General features: G+C 45.1%; 3 protein-coding genes across 5 annotated transcripts; 1 reads left to right on the top strand and 2 right to left on the bottom strand.

Annotated features, from left to right (window-relative positions):
• On the top strand, positions 1 to 1,496 carry LOC8084286. Its single transcript, XM_002461327.2, has one exon. The coding sequence runs from the start codon at positions 294 to 296 to the stop codon at positions 1,035 to 1,037; it is 744 nt and encodes a 247-aa protein (XP_002461372.1). The 5' UTR covers positions 1 to 293; the 3' UTR covers positions 1,038 to 1,496.
• LOC8084285 lies at positions 6,299 to 12,677 on the bottom strand. Of its 2 annotated transcripts, none has more exons than XM_002459238.2 (3): positions 11,474 to 12,677; positions 8,302 to 11,375; positions 6,299 to 8,207 (listed from the first exon to the last, which is right to left on the bottom strand). In XM_002459238.2, the coding sequence occupies exon 3, from the start codon at positions 8,172 to 8,174 to the stop codon at positions 6,624 to 6,626; it is 1,551 nt and encodes a 516-aa protein (XP_002459283.1). In that variant the 5' UTR covers positions 8,175 to 8,207; positions 8,302 to 11,375; positions 11,474 to 12,677; the 3' UTR covers positions 6,299 to 6,623. The 2 variants fall into 2 exon arrangements, with proteins under 2 accessions (XP_002459283.1, XP_021308116.1); XM_021452441.1 differs by lacking the exon at positions 6,299 to 8,207 and having other exon boundaries at positions 9,370 to 11,375; positions 11,474 to 12,035; positions 12,224 to 12,549.
• LOC8084283 lies at positions 13,402 to 15,650 on the bottom strand. Of its 2 annotated transcripts, XM_021452309.1 has the most exons (3): positions 15,459 to 15,650; positions 14,721 to 15,354; positions 13,402 to 14,649 (listed from the first exon to the last, which is right to left on the bottom strand). In XM_021452309.1, exons 2-3 carry the CDS (start codon positions 15,322 to 15,324, stop codon positions 14,570 to 14,572), a joined length of 684 nt encoding a protein of 227 aa, XP_021307984.1. In that variant the 5' UTR covers positions 15,325 to 15,354; positions 15,459 to 15,650; the 3' UTR covers positions 13,402 to 14,569. The 2 variants fall into 2 exon arrangements, with proteins under 2 accessions (XP_021307984.1, XP_002459281.1); XM_002459236.2 differs by having other exon boundaries at positions 13,402 to 15,354; positions 15,459 to 15,647.

Below are 16,577 nucleotides of genomic sequence, written 5' to 3'. Positions count from 1 at the left end.
GAATCGTCAACGGGCGGGGGGGCGTCAGCGCAGCCCACAGATCGCATATATATCCGCTCTCGCTTATCCACCACCGCTCATCACTCTCATTTTCCATCGTCCGTCCGCTTCTCTTTTCTATGCCCCCGCCCTTCTCCACGCCCCACACCGAGAATAAACCCTTTCTTCTCTTCTCTTCTCTTCTCGCTTCCCTTCCATTCCATTCCATTCCTTCCTTCGCCGCCAAGTAACCAGCAATCGAGTCGTCGATCCACCCAGCGACCTGGAGGGGACGACGAGAGCTGGATCGATCGATGAAGCTCGTGTGGTGCCCCGACACGGCCTCCAAGGCCTACATCGACGGCGTCCGTGCAATCGCAAACGTCGACTCCGCCGACGCCTCGCCCGAGCTCGCCGAGCTCCTCGCCGCCATGGCCGGCGGCTGGAACGCCCGGCTCATCGTCGACGCTCCGGACTCCGCCTCATCCACGTCTACCACCACCAGCCTCGCGCTCGCCGCCGCCGCGCGACGCACGGGCGGACGCTACGCCCGCCTCGACGTCGTTGACGACGCGCCTGCGCCTCCAACTGAAGACGAGGCCACCACCAACTCCGGCTCCGGCTCCGGCTCCGGCTCCTCCTCGTCGTCCTTCTCCGCCGCCGCCGCCACCGAGGCGGCCATGGCGCGGCTGGAGGGCGTGGACCTGCTGGTGCTCGACGCGCGGCGGCGGGACGCGGCGGTCGTGCTGAGGGCGGCGAGGCCAGGGCCCAGGGGCATGGTCGTCGTCGTGCGCCACGGCGGCGGCGGCGTCCGGCGTCGCGCCGCCGCCGCGCCGCCGTGGTGGGGGATGCTGGCGGCCGGGACCAGGGTCGTGCGCGCCGCCTACCTCCCCATCGGCGCCGGCGGCGTCGAGGTGCTGCACGTCGGGGTCGGCAAGGGGCCCAGCCTGCTGCCGACGACGCAGCACAGCAGGAGGCCCAGCGGTGGCGGCCGTGGACGGTGGATCCGCCACGTCAACCACCGTACCGGCGAGGAGCACGTCTTCCGGCGACAGTAGCCTACTACTCCACCGCCCTTGGTTACCGGCCGGCCGGGGACGACCAACCAGGCTCGTACACAGGCTACGACGTACAGCTAGCTAGCTGGCCGTATCAATCAAAGTCAACCAAAGTTCGTGTCCTCCTCCCAATTAACACGGCATAAGCTAGCCTACTGCTAGCTAGGTGTTAATTTTCTCGTTAGATTCGTTGAACCTGCCCGCGATAGTGACCTCGTCTTCCTTGCTATCATCCCGGGTGGAAATGTGACGAGTCATCATGCATGGTGTGTGTATATATACCACTCGTACTACCCTTCTTAGCTAGTAGATCCTTAGTTTGTGAATTACTGATGATGCGTGTGCTTTAAACATTATACTTCTTAGCTCTTCCTTAATTCCTTTTCTTCCTGTAGATGCGTCGTCCGTCATACCATTTTGCTTATGTGGAAGATCTTTGACATTCTGTTCATGTCTGAATAGCTCTGGATTTTGCCTATGTGGAAGGTCTGCGGTGCAAGCTACATGCTGCAGCTGCGCATGTTTGTTAGCCTGGAGACATCGTGGGCCTGGGTGCACGGGCTTTAAAGCAGCCTGGAGCCTGGCCACGCAGAAACAAAAAGGAAGGGTTGTTTCTGGCAGGCACGACTGCCTCGTTCTCCAAGGCTGTTAAAGTGCGGGTGCAAGTGTTCCGGTGGAAGAGGCTGAGATGTGGGCCATGTGATATTTCTAGACAAACAAACATCATCTTCTCTATATATAAAACCAGGATCAATAGATACTACAAGTCTACCAAACAAACGAAGTATGTAGCTTGACTGGGAATACCCGGGGGGCTCTATTCATCTGTCCAGGCCAATTTAGTTCATGCATGCAAACAAACAGGACCTAAAAAGTTTCTGGATTATTTCTTTTGGGCTTCCCCGATCGAGATCAGCACCAAATATTTGGACCCATATATTTGGGCTCGCGGAACAGTAAGTTTGGGCCACCTGGGCTACCTTTTTGCGTTGGCCCAAGTGTTTCTTCCACATTCCCTGTGGATGAACACGTCAAATAAAGAATGGGAGAATTCCAAATGCCTTCCCACAAAGCAAACAATTCCAAGTAAAGTTCAAAAAAAAATAAAAAAATACAGTACTCCGTAGATCCTTTTGACTTTGTGCTCAAATTTCAAATTTCAGTTTGTACACTTTGCATTTGAGAATATAAAATATCTCACGCGTGTGTATATTATTATTATATATAAAATAATACATCTATAGTATTATTAGTATACAAATAGTCAAGTCATTGAGAGCCTGAGAGAAAAGGGCTACACTACAGTACACAGTGCGAGCACGATCTCTAAGCTAGCTAGTGGCCGAAGCAGTCGACGAGGATGGACAGAGCGAACTCGGCGGTGCTGAGACCCGGCGGCGGCGACGGTGCGGCGGCTCCGAGAAGCGCACCATCATCTCCATCGCCAGGCGAGCCGGCGGCGCCGCCCGTTCCCGATCTGGTTGGACTCGCAGTCGCAGTCGCAGCTGCTGCTGCAGCAGGCTCATCAGACGAGGCGTGGTGACGTGGCGGCGGCACGGCCCCGGCTCGGACGCCGCCACCGCCACCGCCACCGCCAGCTGCTCGCTCGTCGTCCGCCATGACCGCCGCTGCCGCAGAGACCGAGCGGCGGCCGAGGGCCTGCAGGATCGGTCGCCGCCCCTGCAGGTGCAGCCCGATCCTCTCCGCCGCTGACGACCAGCTGCCGGACAGCTGGGTCGACGACGACATCGCCGCGCGACGGCCCGCCGGGCGATCGACGAGATGACTGGCCGGGGCCGATGGAGAGACGACGCCGCAGGAGTTTTTGGGTCGCTGGTGGGTGCAGAGCGCAGACACTTGGTGTTGGCTGTGTCCGCGGTGTGGTGTGACTTTTAATTGTGAGACACACGACGACGTCGTGCGCGCTCGATCGTTTTCTACTTTTGTACTAGTGGTGTTCCGCGTGGTGTGGTCGGCCGGCGCGCGTGCATACGCGGCGCACGGCACCGGGCCGGGTGACGACGACGGGAGGCGGTGGTGGTCGTCCGCCGCCGCGCGCGTGCATCCCGTGGCCAGGGAAGACGACGGGCGGCTGCGGTTTTGCAGAGTGCCAGACCACACCACACCACAGCTTGTGGCCAACACCGCCGAGCGTGCTCGTCCGTGTCTGGCCGTCGCATTGGAAAAAAAAGCACTGGTCAGCGGCGGATGCCTTGTCAATTCCCGTTCCTTCCAGAAACTACGAACGGACCCACCTTCAAAATTAATTCTCCTGGGGTGCAAGTGCAAGTGCAAGTGCAGTGCAACGATCAATGTTGCATGCAGGCGCCGAGCTAGCTGCTAGCATAGGCAACAACAAGGCTGTGGGAAATTAACGATGCTCTGTTTTTTTTTTTTTTTTGCTCCTGCTGTGGTCGTCGCTGTGTAAGGCCCTATTTAGATTGGAGATGAAAATTTTTTGAGTGTCACATCGGATGTGTCGGAAGGATGTCGGGAGGGGTTTTTAGAAATTAATAAAAAAACAAATTACATAGCTCGTCAGGAAACTGCAAGACAAATCTATTAAGCATAATTAATCTGTCATTAGCACATGTGGGTTACTGTAGCACTTAAGACTAATCATGGAGTAACTAGGCTTAAAAGATTCGTCTCGCGATTTTTAACCAAACTGTGTAATTAGTTTATTTTTTTATGTACATTTAATGTTCCATGTATGTGTCTAAAGATTCGATGGGATGGATGAAAAAATTTTGAATGGTAAACTAAACAGGGCCCAAATAAACACTGGCGGCTGGTCCATGTCACACGGCGTGCTGATTATTGCAAATCAGCCAAAAATACTTTCTGTCATGGCTTATCAGCCAAACGAACAAGTTAAGATGAAGAAAATAATAATAATATATACCTTGAGTCCTCGTGTAATTACCAATTTTTTTAACCTAAGGAACTTATAGGCAAACCCCTATAATGGCCTGATGGGTTTGTACTGCTACTCTGTTTTCTGAGTGCACTCCTAAGCAATGAACTCGGGGGGAGAGTTCTCTTACCCTCCGTTTATACAGTAGGAACCCCCCCCCCCCTCCCGAGGCTATTTTGTTTTCTCCATCTAGGAACAGAACATGCATACCGGAATACCATTTTAAACTTTATTAAAAACCATAATAATTATAAAAATATATTTAGTTGTGATATGCGAAGATGAGTGCATACAGGATTTGCAAAATGAGAAGAGAGAGCAAGAGTGCAGGGCTAATTATTTGCCACCAACATGCCATCCTTATGGTGGGTTTTTACAGATTTGCCGTTCCTGGCCCACATGTCAGTGACTTATATGGTCCCACATGTCATTGACACACACAGGGTTGGCACACTTAAAGGTGACAAATAAATAAAAAATCCAAAAGTGCATACAGGATCAACTGATAGAGTAACTAGAGCAAGAGTGCAATGCCCCGCCCGCACACCGCGCCCTCACCTTCCTAACCGGCCGGCCATGGCTCGCCGGATCCTTCGTGACAATGGCGTGGCTCTGCACTCTCTCCAGCAAAAGCACTACGGTGGGGTCCTAGAATCCACACAGCTTTCCCCCGGCAGCCAGCAGTGTGCATTGTGGTGTGAATTGAGCTTGGCCTGGGCTTAGAGGCTAGAGCATAAGAAAATGTTCATTTTGGCCCAACAAATATTATTTATGGCCTTTTCTATATTTGTTTATGAGACTTTGCTAGCTTGTACTCTCTTTGTTTCTGAAGGCTTCAATTTCTAGAGCTATTTTAAGTCAAACTTTTTAAACTTTGACCGGATTTCTAGAAAAACGCTAAGATTTATGGTACCAAATTAATCCCATTAGATTTATCACAGAATATATTTTTATAAAATACTCATTTTATGTCATAAATATTGATGCTCTTTTCTATAAAGTTGGTCAAACTTAATATCACTGATTTTAGTAATTGAAGCTTTCAGGGACAGATGGAGTAGCATTTAGGGCACTCACAATGCAGACTCTATCATAGAGTCTAAAGTTATTTATTACCTCGAATAATGTGGACTTAAAGTCTAAATAAGACTTGGACTTTGTGAATAAATATTAATTGTCTAAAGTTATTTATTACCTCTTTCTTAATAAATATGCTGCCACATCAACAAAATACCATAAATAATATGTAACTAATTATCTTAGACTTTGTGATAGAGTCTTACATTGTGAGTGCCCTTAGTACTCTCTTAGCTAAAAACCAAATGTCATTATCACTTTTGGATTTAGTCCCACATCGGTAATTGATGGTGGGAGCGCAACATATAAGGTAAAACCAAATGTCATTATCACTTTTGGATTTAGTCCCACATCGGTAATTGATGGTGGGAGCGCAACATATAAGGTGGACCAGTCCTCACTTATCAGACTATTCTTTGGGTTGAATTAGTTCCAAGACCTTGATATGTTGTAGGCTTATTTGAGATAAACCTGGGCTTGAGGGGGTGCTGACTCATGGGTATAGCGAGCTGATATCAGAACCCATGGAGATTGTATAGGGTTGTATGATGTGAAGAGTTGGACTTGATGTGTAATATGGAAGTTTGTTAGTTTAGTCCCACATTGGTAATTGTTGGTGAGGTTAGGCACAAGTTCTTGATATGTTATGGGCTCCGATGGACCTAGGTCTAAGGGAGTGCCGACTCTTGGCTATACCGACCTAGAACGAATCCACTGTGCATTTTAACATAATTCTTGAACATGTTTTTTATAATAAACCTTTCTAGGATCACAATATTGATAACATTTTTTAGAAACTTAGAAAGATGGAAGGCCTATATTATGATTGTAGAGCACGTGGAATATTTCCTTTGAAAGTACCACGAAATTCCGCCTGTCAAACAAATCCAAATTCCCGCATGGTTTTTTCCTCAACAAGATTTCGGTGGAATTATGGTTTGGGTACAAGGAGAATCTACGTCAGTATTACCAAGTCAATACGAATACAAGTCAATACGAAAGTTTTGCACCAAAGGATTAATGTTGCACTTAGAAGTAGGTCGAGGGCTGACTATAACAAGCAATGGAGCCAACCTGTGATTTTTCTTTTTAAAAAAAGCACTCATACAAGCATGTAAATATACTTCTTTTTTTGAAAAATAAACACTCATACAAGCTTTAATAATTTAATAAATAGAAATAAGTAGAAGTTATGACGACCTTTAAATTCAAGCGAGACATGGCGTAACCACAATCTCAAAGTTCACAAAAGCAACGGAACCATACGGTTACAAACAGGTTTCACTTTTTATTCCCAAGTAATTCCCATTACATGATCACTTGATCAGCTGGTCATATATGCATAACTCAAACTGAGATCAAGTGATGTGCTGTACTTCCATAAGTTCCTAATGTAGAATTATAGTAGTAGTTCCTAATTTCAAGACCAACAATTTAAGACCTTCACTGGAAACACAGAGCATTTGACCCAAACTATATCTCCCAATATATCTGCACTTTTGTTTTTTCTGATAGATTTGCTCTCTTTTCTGAGTAGTAATCCAACCTTTGATCTGTTACGGTTATCTCTCCAGGTTAAATGATTTAGAATTTCAGGTGCAGCAGCGGTTCACTGGTGCTTCTAACTGATTTTCCTTTTCTTTCTGAATCCAGTCCAAGATCAAGCCTTGTAGCCGAAGAGGCGCATGTGCACCCCATAAGTCGATCAAGTGAGAGATCATATGTGTCCGATGCTGCAGCTCCTGATCCTTTTGTTGCACCAGTTTTCTTTTCCTAGCTCCCCTAAAAGTTCTCTGTGGACCTGGAGCTTCCATGCTTGGCTTTCCAAAATTAATGTATGCAGTGCCATGTATAGCCTTCCATAGTATTTGGTAGACTGTCGCTTCAGTGTTTTGTTGGAAATAATTTATTGCCTTTGGCAGTATGATTTCTTTCAGTTGTTCCAAGGTAATGTCAGTATGCTCGCAATGTTGTCCCCTTCTCCTTCTGAATATTGGCGCCATTGTAGAACTTCTATTCGCAGGTAGCATGTTTTCTGAAGAACCATGGGGAGTAAAGAGGAGTCCAGCTTTCAGCTTCTGATGACCGCGCAGAGAATATTTATGTTCAGACAGTGAGGTCCGTTGTTTATTGTACTCGGATAGTGAGATCTGACACTGCAAATTTACTACAATAATTGAATCCAGAGAAGCATCTACCTCGCCTAGGTTACTAATATGGCCAACCTTATGCTGATCATGCTGCTTGCAACATAATGGGTCTGGACGAAACCATTGAGTGCTAAAACTATGAAGATTGTCCCAGTGTTTTCTGTGCCATAGATCAACATATGGCACCCATGAGAAGTCCTGTGTAGGTAGCTGAGTAAGCTCTTTCTTGATGGTTTCAACTATAGGCTGGAAATAAGAAGGGAAGAGCTGCAGGCAGTTCACTATGGTCCCAACAATGTCTGTGCTTTCTGATATCTGCAGCATTGCACCAAGAAAGAAGTTATCCTCTAGTGTATGTCTGTCTTTCTTGATAAATACCAGGCAAACTTCTATTCCATGTTCTTTCGTAGCAAAGGGCACCAACCATAGTAGAAACAAAGGGTACTCATTTCCATGGACAATTTTATGTTGTAGTTCCCTGCCTGCAAAAAGGTGCTTGACAAAAGAGTTGAATGACATCTGACGGGATGGTGTGCCACCAAGCTCTATGAATCTCAGAAACTCACTTGCACTATCTGCAAACCACTCGAATCTTCTAACAACAGATCTGCTGGACTCATAGTTATTGCGGCCAAAGGCAGAGAAAATAAAAGATTTGGTAGCATGTGCTATTCGTTTAGGAAAGGAAGAATTCCTCACCTCCTGCTCCATCTGTTCTTCTTCAAGGATTATCTTCTTGTATCCATACAGTGTGTCATCGCACTCTTGAGCAGCCCGCTTTAGCTTCTTGCGCCAACGTAACAACGACTTATCAGTGATCTGCCACTTACTGGATGTCTCAAGAGCAGCCTCCAGCTTGATATGTGCCATTTCAAGCCTCTCCAAGTTATCATTTGGATTTGAGTCTTCTTTGCCCTCATACCTGTGAACCAGACCGGATAGAATTTGGCTAACTGTCTCCTGGACAACCACAGAACTGACCATCTCAGTCATTAGGATCCAGTAAGTATTTCTAGCATTCCTTCCCTGCCCAGAGAAAAAAAGAATTTGTACATGAGGAGACTAAATATATGAACAAAATCTTGGGACAGAAAAAAAAAGTGTTCCACAGAAGTCCTACCCTCAATTGATGTACAAGGAAGTGGTGAGGAGTTGTCGCAAGTGTATATGTGATGCCCAAGATTTTCAGAGGAAAGAGACGTCGAGAAGTCAACAACTGGTAATGACAAGAGTTGGTTTGCACAAGGAAAGTACTGATTAATTATTGCTTTTTGGCTTAATTCATGCCTAAAAAAATTATCTCTTTGACTTAACAGAAACATGAGAATCTGCCGGTCTGCACGTGTTTGTGCAAGAAAATCAAATGGTGGGTGGGGTGATATTTGACCCAGGACCAGACAACAAAGCAAATGGCAACCTGAGCACTTCTACTTTGCGCACGAATGAAAAAGGCATTCAGCAAAGTCATGGTGTTTGGAGAGTCTGTACCAGATGAAGCTACACGTCAGTACTTACTAGCAAAGTCATAGGAGAGCATACTATAGGAAATTAGCCATGTGAACAGAATGGCACTGGGTGCTTCCGTGCTTCATGGAAATATCCTATGTGTAGTTCCCTGAGAACAAATCCAAGGCACTGGACAAGCTTCCAGAATTCCCTGCACATGCCTCCGATTTTAGTCGTCGTCCTCTTCGCCTGGGTAGTCAGAGAGCACGGCACGTCTAGGACAGAGTGGTGCATTTGGTGGAGAGGAAGCACTTGCAGTTTTGGAGACTAGACAACTGCAGTGCGCTGCGGTTCTCCGCATTTTTTTAGCTGAAAAACCGCGGGCACGCCCATGGAGAACAGTCAAACAGCAGGCGCAAAGCAAAACAGTCGTCAAAAGTATATCACACCCAAACCTTGCACGGGGAAACTGTAGTTTCATCTGCTTTCAGAAATCATCAGGCACAGAGTGAAATACTATCAAATGGAGAAATTCCAGTCATATAAAGTTGGCAGATGCAATTACCAACCAAGAATGAAATACATATTTTTTTTTTACGGTCAACAACTGGTAAAACGATTACCACCTGAATACATTGCCCTCACTGAAGACTAATTTAGTGTCAGAGTTTAGAACATGGGGGAGACAGAGCATTACACCAATCTGTTAGAAGTTAGAACAAAACAAAAGAGGAGTGCATGGTAGCAAAAGAGCATTATTTTCTAAAATTCTCTGAAAAGGAATGGAATAGCTCATGGTCCATAACCACCCTCTTAAAAGTCAATAGAAATTAATTACACATCTCTTAAAAACACATTACAGTTGATATATGATGGTAAAACTATGTCAGCATAGGATCAGCTAGAGAAAAATACTCGGCACCATAAGACACTAAAAAACAGTTATGTGCTCAACATATAGTATTTCTAATTGTCAGTTTGTGATCTACATGCTATGGCTTTGCTCCTCATGCCTCTTTGTTTGGAGCATTTATGGTTTTTCCACATATTTTTGCTCAGCTATTAATAATAACTCCAAATATTTGATTTGTTCCTAACATCCAATTTCCAGTCTTGTGTTCCTCATTTCCCTTATCCATCCATGTTACATGGTTTGGAATTTCTGATGTAGCTGCAGTGCTGCTAACTGACTTTCCTTTTCTTTCTGAATCCAGTCGACAATCGTGCCCTGCAGCTGGACAGGCGCATGTGCAACCCACAGGTTGAGAAATTGAAAGATCGTACTTGCCTGTCTCCCTATCTCCTGATCATGCCATTGCAACAGCTTCCCTCTCCTAGGCCCCTGAGAAGTCCTCATGCTTGTTCTCTGTGTGGTCATGCTTGTCTTCTCGACCTGAATATATGCAGCGCCATGTTTTAATTTCCAAAGCATTTGGTAGACTGCCGCTTCATCATTCTTGCAGAAGTAATCTATTGCCTTTGGCAGCATGGTCTCTTCCAGTTGTCCCAAGGTAAAGTCTCTATGCAAGAAATGCTGCTCCTCGCTGTAGATCGCCGGTATTGTGGGAGTTCTATCTACAACTAGGATGTCTTCTAAACATCCATGTGGGGTAAATAGGAGTCCAATTTTCAGGTATGGAGAATCTTGCAGAGAATTTTTGGTTTCAGACAGTAAGGACCTATGTTGGTTGCAGTCCATGACTGAGACATGGCACTGCAGATGTACTTCAATAACTGGTTCCAGAAAAACATCTGGTAATCTTGACTTGCTAAACTTTCTAGTACCATGACAGAGCTTGTGGTGATCATGCTTCTTGCAACACAGTGGGTTTGGGCGAAACCAATCAGTGCCAAACCTGTGAAGAATATCCCAATGTTCTTTGTGATGGGTATCAATATCTGGTACCCATGAGAAATCTTCTGTAGGTAGTTGCAGAAGTTTATTCCTAACCGTTTCAACTGCAGACTTGAAATTGAAAAGAGGGGCATATAGCTGTAGGCACCTAATTGCGATCCCTACTACGTCTGTACTCTCCGAAAGCTGTAGCATTAATGAAAAGAAAAAGTCATCCTCGGATACATTACCATCTTTCTGCATAAGGATGAATTTAGCCTCTATTCCATAGTCTGCATTGATATAGGGCACCCACTGTAGAAACAAAGTACGCTTGTTTGCCTGAATGATTTTGTGCTGTAGTTTCTTGCCATTCAGAAGATGCCTAACAGGAGGGTCAAAGGGCATGTGGTGGCGTGGCCTGCCACCAAGCTCTAGTAATCTGAGAAACTCGCTAGCACCATCTGCGAACCACTCAAACCTTCGAACAGTGGAGCTGTTCGACTCGTCTTTGTTGGGGCCAAAGATGGAGAAAACAAATGACTTGGTAGTATGCGCTATACGTACAGGAAACGAGGACATCCTCACCTCCTTCTCTGTCTGTTCGTCTTCTAGGATCCTCTGCTTGCATTTATGCAGCGTGTCATCACACTCCTGAGCAGCACGCTTCAGCTTCCTGCGCCAACGCAACAAGGATGCATCAGTGATCTGCCACTTCTCTGACGTCTCGAGAGCAGCCTCCAGCCTGATGTGCGCCATCTCTAGCCTCTCCAGATTTCTGTTCGCACTCGATTCCTCCTTGTCCTCATATTTCTGAACCAGATTGGATAGAAGTTGGCTGACTGTCTCATGGACAAGTGCAGAGCTGACAACCTCCGCCATCAGGATTCAAGGATCTGCGGTATCCCTTCCCTCTTCAAAAAAAATCCAATATAGGACAGCATACATGAGAGACTACATATGAACTTTGGATCACAAGCAAAGATTTGGCGTAGCAACTGTAGGAACCTACCTTAGACTAAACCACATGGACAGCTATCCTTTGTATGTATGGACAGCTATCCAAATAAAGATGACCGCTTGAAGAGAATTCAGTGATATCAAAGACTTTGAAGGGGAAAAATGAGGTAGGGGAGTCCAATAATTGGAGGTTAGGCAGTCCCACAAAAGCTAACGATGAGAGTCTGCACTTTGTTACACATTTGGATATATAATAGGACAACTTGCACCGAGTAGAGAAAAGTAGGACGAGTCTGGAAAAAACAAAGAATGAAGGTTGGTGTGATAAACCAACGGCAGGGAAAGAACGTGGAGTGCAACTTGAGAATATTTTAAAAGGCCTTGGCCTATCAGATGCTTAAACCGTACGCCACTTGGAATTCCTATTCAGGTGTCTTGGTTAGCAGTGGACAATGAGTTTGGAACTTCCTTTTGCGAGTCCTGGCTAGCAGTGGCAGTTTCTAGTAAATGAAGCCAACATTAAGTCTCTGCAAATTCATATTTCTTGCCACGCACTGTTTCACTGATGTCTGATTAACTCACAACATTTTTCCATGTCTCCCCTCGCTTGCTTGCTTGATTGATTGATGCCATGAAAGTTGGTTAAAACAGACAACTGTCAGTGAAAATTGACAGTGTTGGATGCATGAAACTGTAGTACACGACAAAAAAGAAAAGAAAAAGAAAAAAAAAGAACTATCTGTATATATATGTTATTCCAAAAATAATATAGTGCATAGATAAGAATATACTGTTGTACTACCGATTGATCCGATTCCCAAATAGCCAAGATGTCCAGATCTAGAGGTAAAAGATTGAAGCACTCTGGTTTCCGAAAGCAGAGCAGTAGGCAGAGGAGGAGGCTGCCCCGTGAGGTGGGGAGCAAATCGCTCGCGCTCCTCCTCCATTGGTGCCGTCTCTCTCTCCTCTCCGACCGCCATTCTCCGCTCCGCCCCAGCGTGTACCGCCGCCATGGCCGTGCGGCCCAGGTTGGGAGAGTCTGCCTGCCTGCTGCATCTCTTCCTCATATGCCGGGGCGCCGGGCCAACCGGCCAAGAGTCTTGAGCCTTCTTCGCTTGCTCCAACGGCCCAAAAAATAGAGTTCTTTATCTTTCGCCAGGGTAAAACGATCTTTTTACCCCTGACTAACACCGTTTAGAGTATCTTTAATTGTTTTGCATTTTATCTTTAGCAAAACATGGAGTTTGTCAAGTCTCAAATCAATATAGGAAGGAGAAAAAAAGGTTACCTCCAATGATTTGGCAAAATTGAGTTGGCAAAACCCAAAGTATAGACCCAACGATTATTTTTCAAGCGAAAGTTATCTTTGCGTCGTCGACTCCAAGATCCAAGCAACAGCCGGCACCAACACACAAATCCTAGGCATCATGGAAACCCGATACACAGACTGGAAGGATGAATCCATGACCATGTCGTACGTACCTCCCCCGCAGCCAGCTTGATAAAGATCGTCTCCTCCACAGTCGGCGTTGATGTCTAGCGATGTGCAGAACCGAAAGATCGCAGCCTCCAACTTTCCGCAAGAAGAAAACAGCGACAACAAGGGAACCACACGCGGGGAAGAAAAACGCGTGGAGCTATGTAATGCCAAGCGCAATACACCTAATTCTCCCAAATATTTTCGAAACTAAAGCCCCAATAAAACTAGTGCTACTCCTTTTCCTTCTAGTGTTTTTTTATCTTATATGTAACCAAACGTTTTCTCTCCTTAAATGATTGTATTGCTCCTGCAAATCACTCAAGAAAATGTAAAATGTGCTGGATTCAATAATACAGAACAGCTAATAATTAAACATATAAAATTTTAAAGTTTAGTTCCTCGACTGTACTAGGTAATGGCTATATGATTACACACCAAAAACGACATTTGCAGTGCAGTTGCATCTTTCGTTTATTTGTACAATGCAATTAGATGGATAATATATAATCATGGAACGTCCACTATAAGATCCAAATGGTGATTAATATACACCACGATACAAAAAGCTCACATACATTCCTAATCCAGGACAGAGTTCTCAACTAAGACCAGCATTATATTGATATTATACACAAGTCACTAGTGTGGTGAGTAACAAAAAAATTCCTCCGTGCTGTAGCTCTGCTTCTGTGTTGAGTCTTTGACCCTGTAGTCGGAGCATCTGTCCCAAATTTGAGATCTTAAAATATGTGTACTCTGTTCTTTTGACATGCATATCTGTTCTTGGTCATGAACAGTAAATCCACACTTTGAACCTTTCATGGAACACTCCATTCTTTTATACTGATCGATCCATGGTAGATATCTGATCAGGAATTCCAGGTCGCAGTGATGTGCTGCTTGTGTTTTTCCTTTACTTCCAGATACCAGTCCATGTTCGAGCCTTCCAGTTGGACGGATGCATGAGAAGTCCATAAGACAAGGAAGCGAGAGACCCAATATGTCAGGCACTCCAACTCCTCATCCAGTCCTTGCAACAGCTTCCTTCTCTTAGCTCCATGAAACATTTGTTGTGTGCTTGGCATGAAGATTCTTGCTCTCTCAACCTGAATGTATGCAGTGCCATGCCTAGACCTCCTAAGCATTTGGTAGACTGTCGCTTCCTCATTCTGGCTGAAGAAATCTATTGCTTTTGGCAGCATGATCTCCTCAAGTTGTCCCAAGGTAAAGACAGTATGCAAACAGTGTTGTTCCTCACTGTTGGTTGCTGCTATTGCAGGAAACTTATCCACAAGCAACATGTCTTCTGAAGAGCCATGTGGTGCAAAGAGGACTCCAGCTCTCTGATATAGATGATCATGTAGAGAACTTCTACATTCGGACTGTGACAGCCTCTGTTTGTTGGACTCTGAGAGTGAGACCTGGCACCACAGACCTACATAAATAACCGGTTCTAGAGAAACATATGGTAATCCAGATGACTTGTCTAGCTTGCAACTATGACAAAGTTCATGCTTATTATGCTTCTTGCAACATAATGGGTTTGGGCGAAACCATTGACTGCCAAATCTGTGAACATTGTCCCAATATTTTTTCTGGTGTGAATCAACATATGGTACCCACGAGAAGTCTTCAGTAGGTAGTTCCATAAGCCTTTTCCTTATGTTTTCAACCGTAGACATGAAAAGAGGGGCAAACAGATGTAAGCACTGAATTGCAACCCCAACTATGTCCGTACTCTCCGAAAGCTGCAGTGTTACAGTAAAGCAAAAATCATCATCCGGCACATTAGGATCTTTCTGCATGAAGTAAAGCCTACCTTGAATTCCATGCTCTGCACTAAAAAATGGCGCCAACTGTAAAAGCAAAGGGCATTTGTTTGCACTAATGATTCTATGTTGTAGTATCTTGCCATCAAGAAGGTGCCTGATAAGAGGGTCAAAGTGCATGTGACACCTTGGTGTCCCACCAAGCTCTAGTAACCTCAGAAATTCGCTAGCACCATCAGCAAACCATTCAAATCTTTGAACAATGGATATATTCAATTCGTCGTTGTCGTGGTTAAAGATAGAAGAAACGAATGACCTGGTAGCATGCACAACCCGCTTAGGAAGGGAGGAATTGCTTACTTCCTTTTCTATGTGTTCATCTTCTAGGATTCTCTGCCTGCATCTGTGCAGCGTATCATCACACTCTTGAGCAGCAGACTTGAGCTTCCTACGCCAACGCAACAAGGATGTATCAGTGATGTCCCACTTATCTGATGTCTGAAGAACAGCCTCCAGCCTGATGTGTGCCATCTCTAGCCTCTCAAGGTTTCTGAACGCAATTGGGTTCTGTTTCTCCTCATATTTTTGAAGCAGACCAGACAGGATTTTGCTAACTGACTCCTGAACAACCGCAGAACCGACAATCTCCGCCATTAGGGTTCAAGCATCTGCAGTATCCCTTCCCTGTTCACGATATTCAACAGATAACAGTATCGATGAGAGATTAGATACACAAACTTCGGATCACAGGAAATGATTTAGCTTAATTAAAGGGAGGAGGAACCTACCTTTGATTGAATTGCAGGGACGTGAATGGTGGACAGCTATCGTGTGTGTAGATACGTCTTGAATGGTCTCTGGCTCTCTGCAAGGGAAACTTTTGTCAAGAAGTCTTTGTCAAAGATGAGAACCACCCTAGCTAGTTAGTTCCATGTTTGAACGCAATAGGCCAAAAGGCATCATTTCCACAGATGTGGAAGAGTTGCACTGAAGTCACATACAAGGACAGGAAAAGCAGGTGGAATAAAAAGCCTGAAAATATTCCATCCACACACAGCAGTAGACAAGGAACATGGAAAAGTCATGTCAATTTCTGGTAGATGAAGCCAATATATGAGTATTTGTCAGTTCGTTTTCATGCCATACTAGTCTGTTGACCGATGCCTGATCAACTCACTAGCATTTTCTCTTATTTCAAACATATTCCCCCTAATTGCTTGATGCCGTGTAAATTTGGTCCAACGAACTACTGTCAGAGTGTCAGTGAAAAAGATTTTGATACACAAAATTGCAACTGTAAATCGAAAACAAAACTGCAACTGAGGGGAAAAAAAGAGAGGATTATCTCTGACGAATAAAATGGATCAGAAATACCCTAAAGCTTTGAAGCTAAAAGAAGGATTGATCCTGTACCTACAGTACTAAGATTGCACGTACGAGCCATTAATTGTTTGTGCTTTACTATTCCTCATAGGCTAGTTCGATCACAGACCCTCCCTGTTGCGAATTGCAATGCATCAACTATTCAACTAAGACAGGAGGCTACTCTGTTGCTGCTGCCATCGGAATGGAGTCTGGACTACTGTAAGGTGGGGACTGGGGAGCAAATTGACCGTACCTCGACTCCTCGAGAGCGGCTGCGCATGTGGGTGGAGAAGGGTGACATCGTCTCGGCCATCTACTATAGCGGCCGGCAGCGTGGGCTCTTCCTCTGTAACATCTTGAATACGTTTATTGCGTCAGAAGTGTAAAGTGGCAAAATAATAATAATTGTAATTTTATCCATCACTCAAATGAATGATCAGAGATTTTAGATGCGTAGAGCTCGTCGAATGCTTTCGGTTGCATTACTCATATGTATTGTTTGGAATTTGAATCATGGAGATATAAATTTCAGAAGTTTTAAG

Source organism: Sorghum bicolor, chromosome 2 (genome assembly GCF_000003195.3).
Source record: "Sorghum bicolor cultivar BTx623 chromosome 2, Sorghum_bicolor_NCBIv3, whole genome shotgun sequence".
NCBI lineage: Eukaryota > Viridiplantae > Streptophyta > Magnoliopsida > Poales > Poaceae > Sorghum > Sorghum bicolor.
This window is presented reverse-complemented; position numbering and strand designations above follow the sequence as displayed.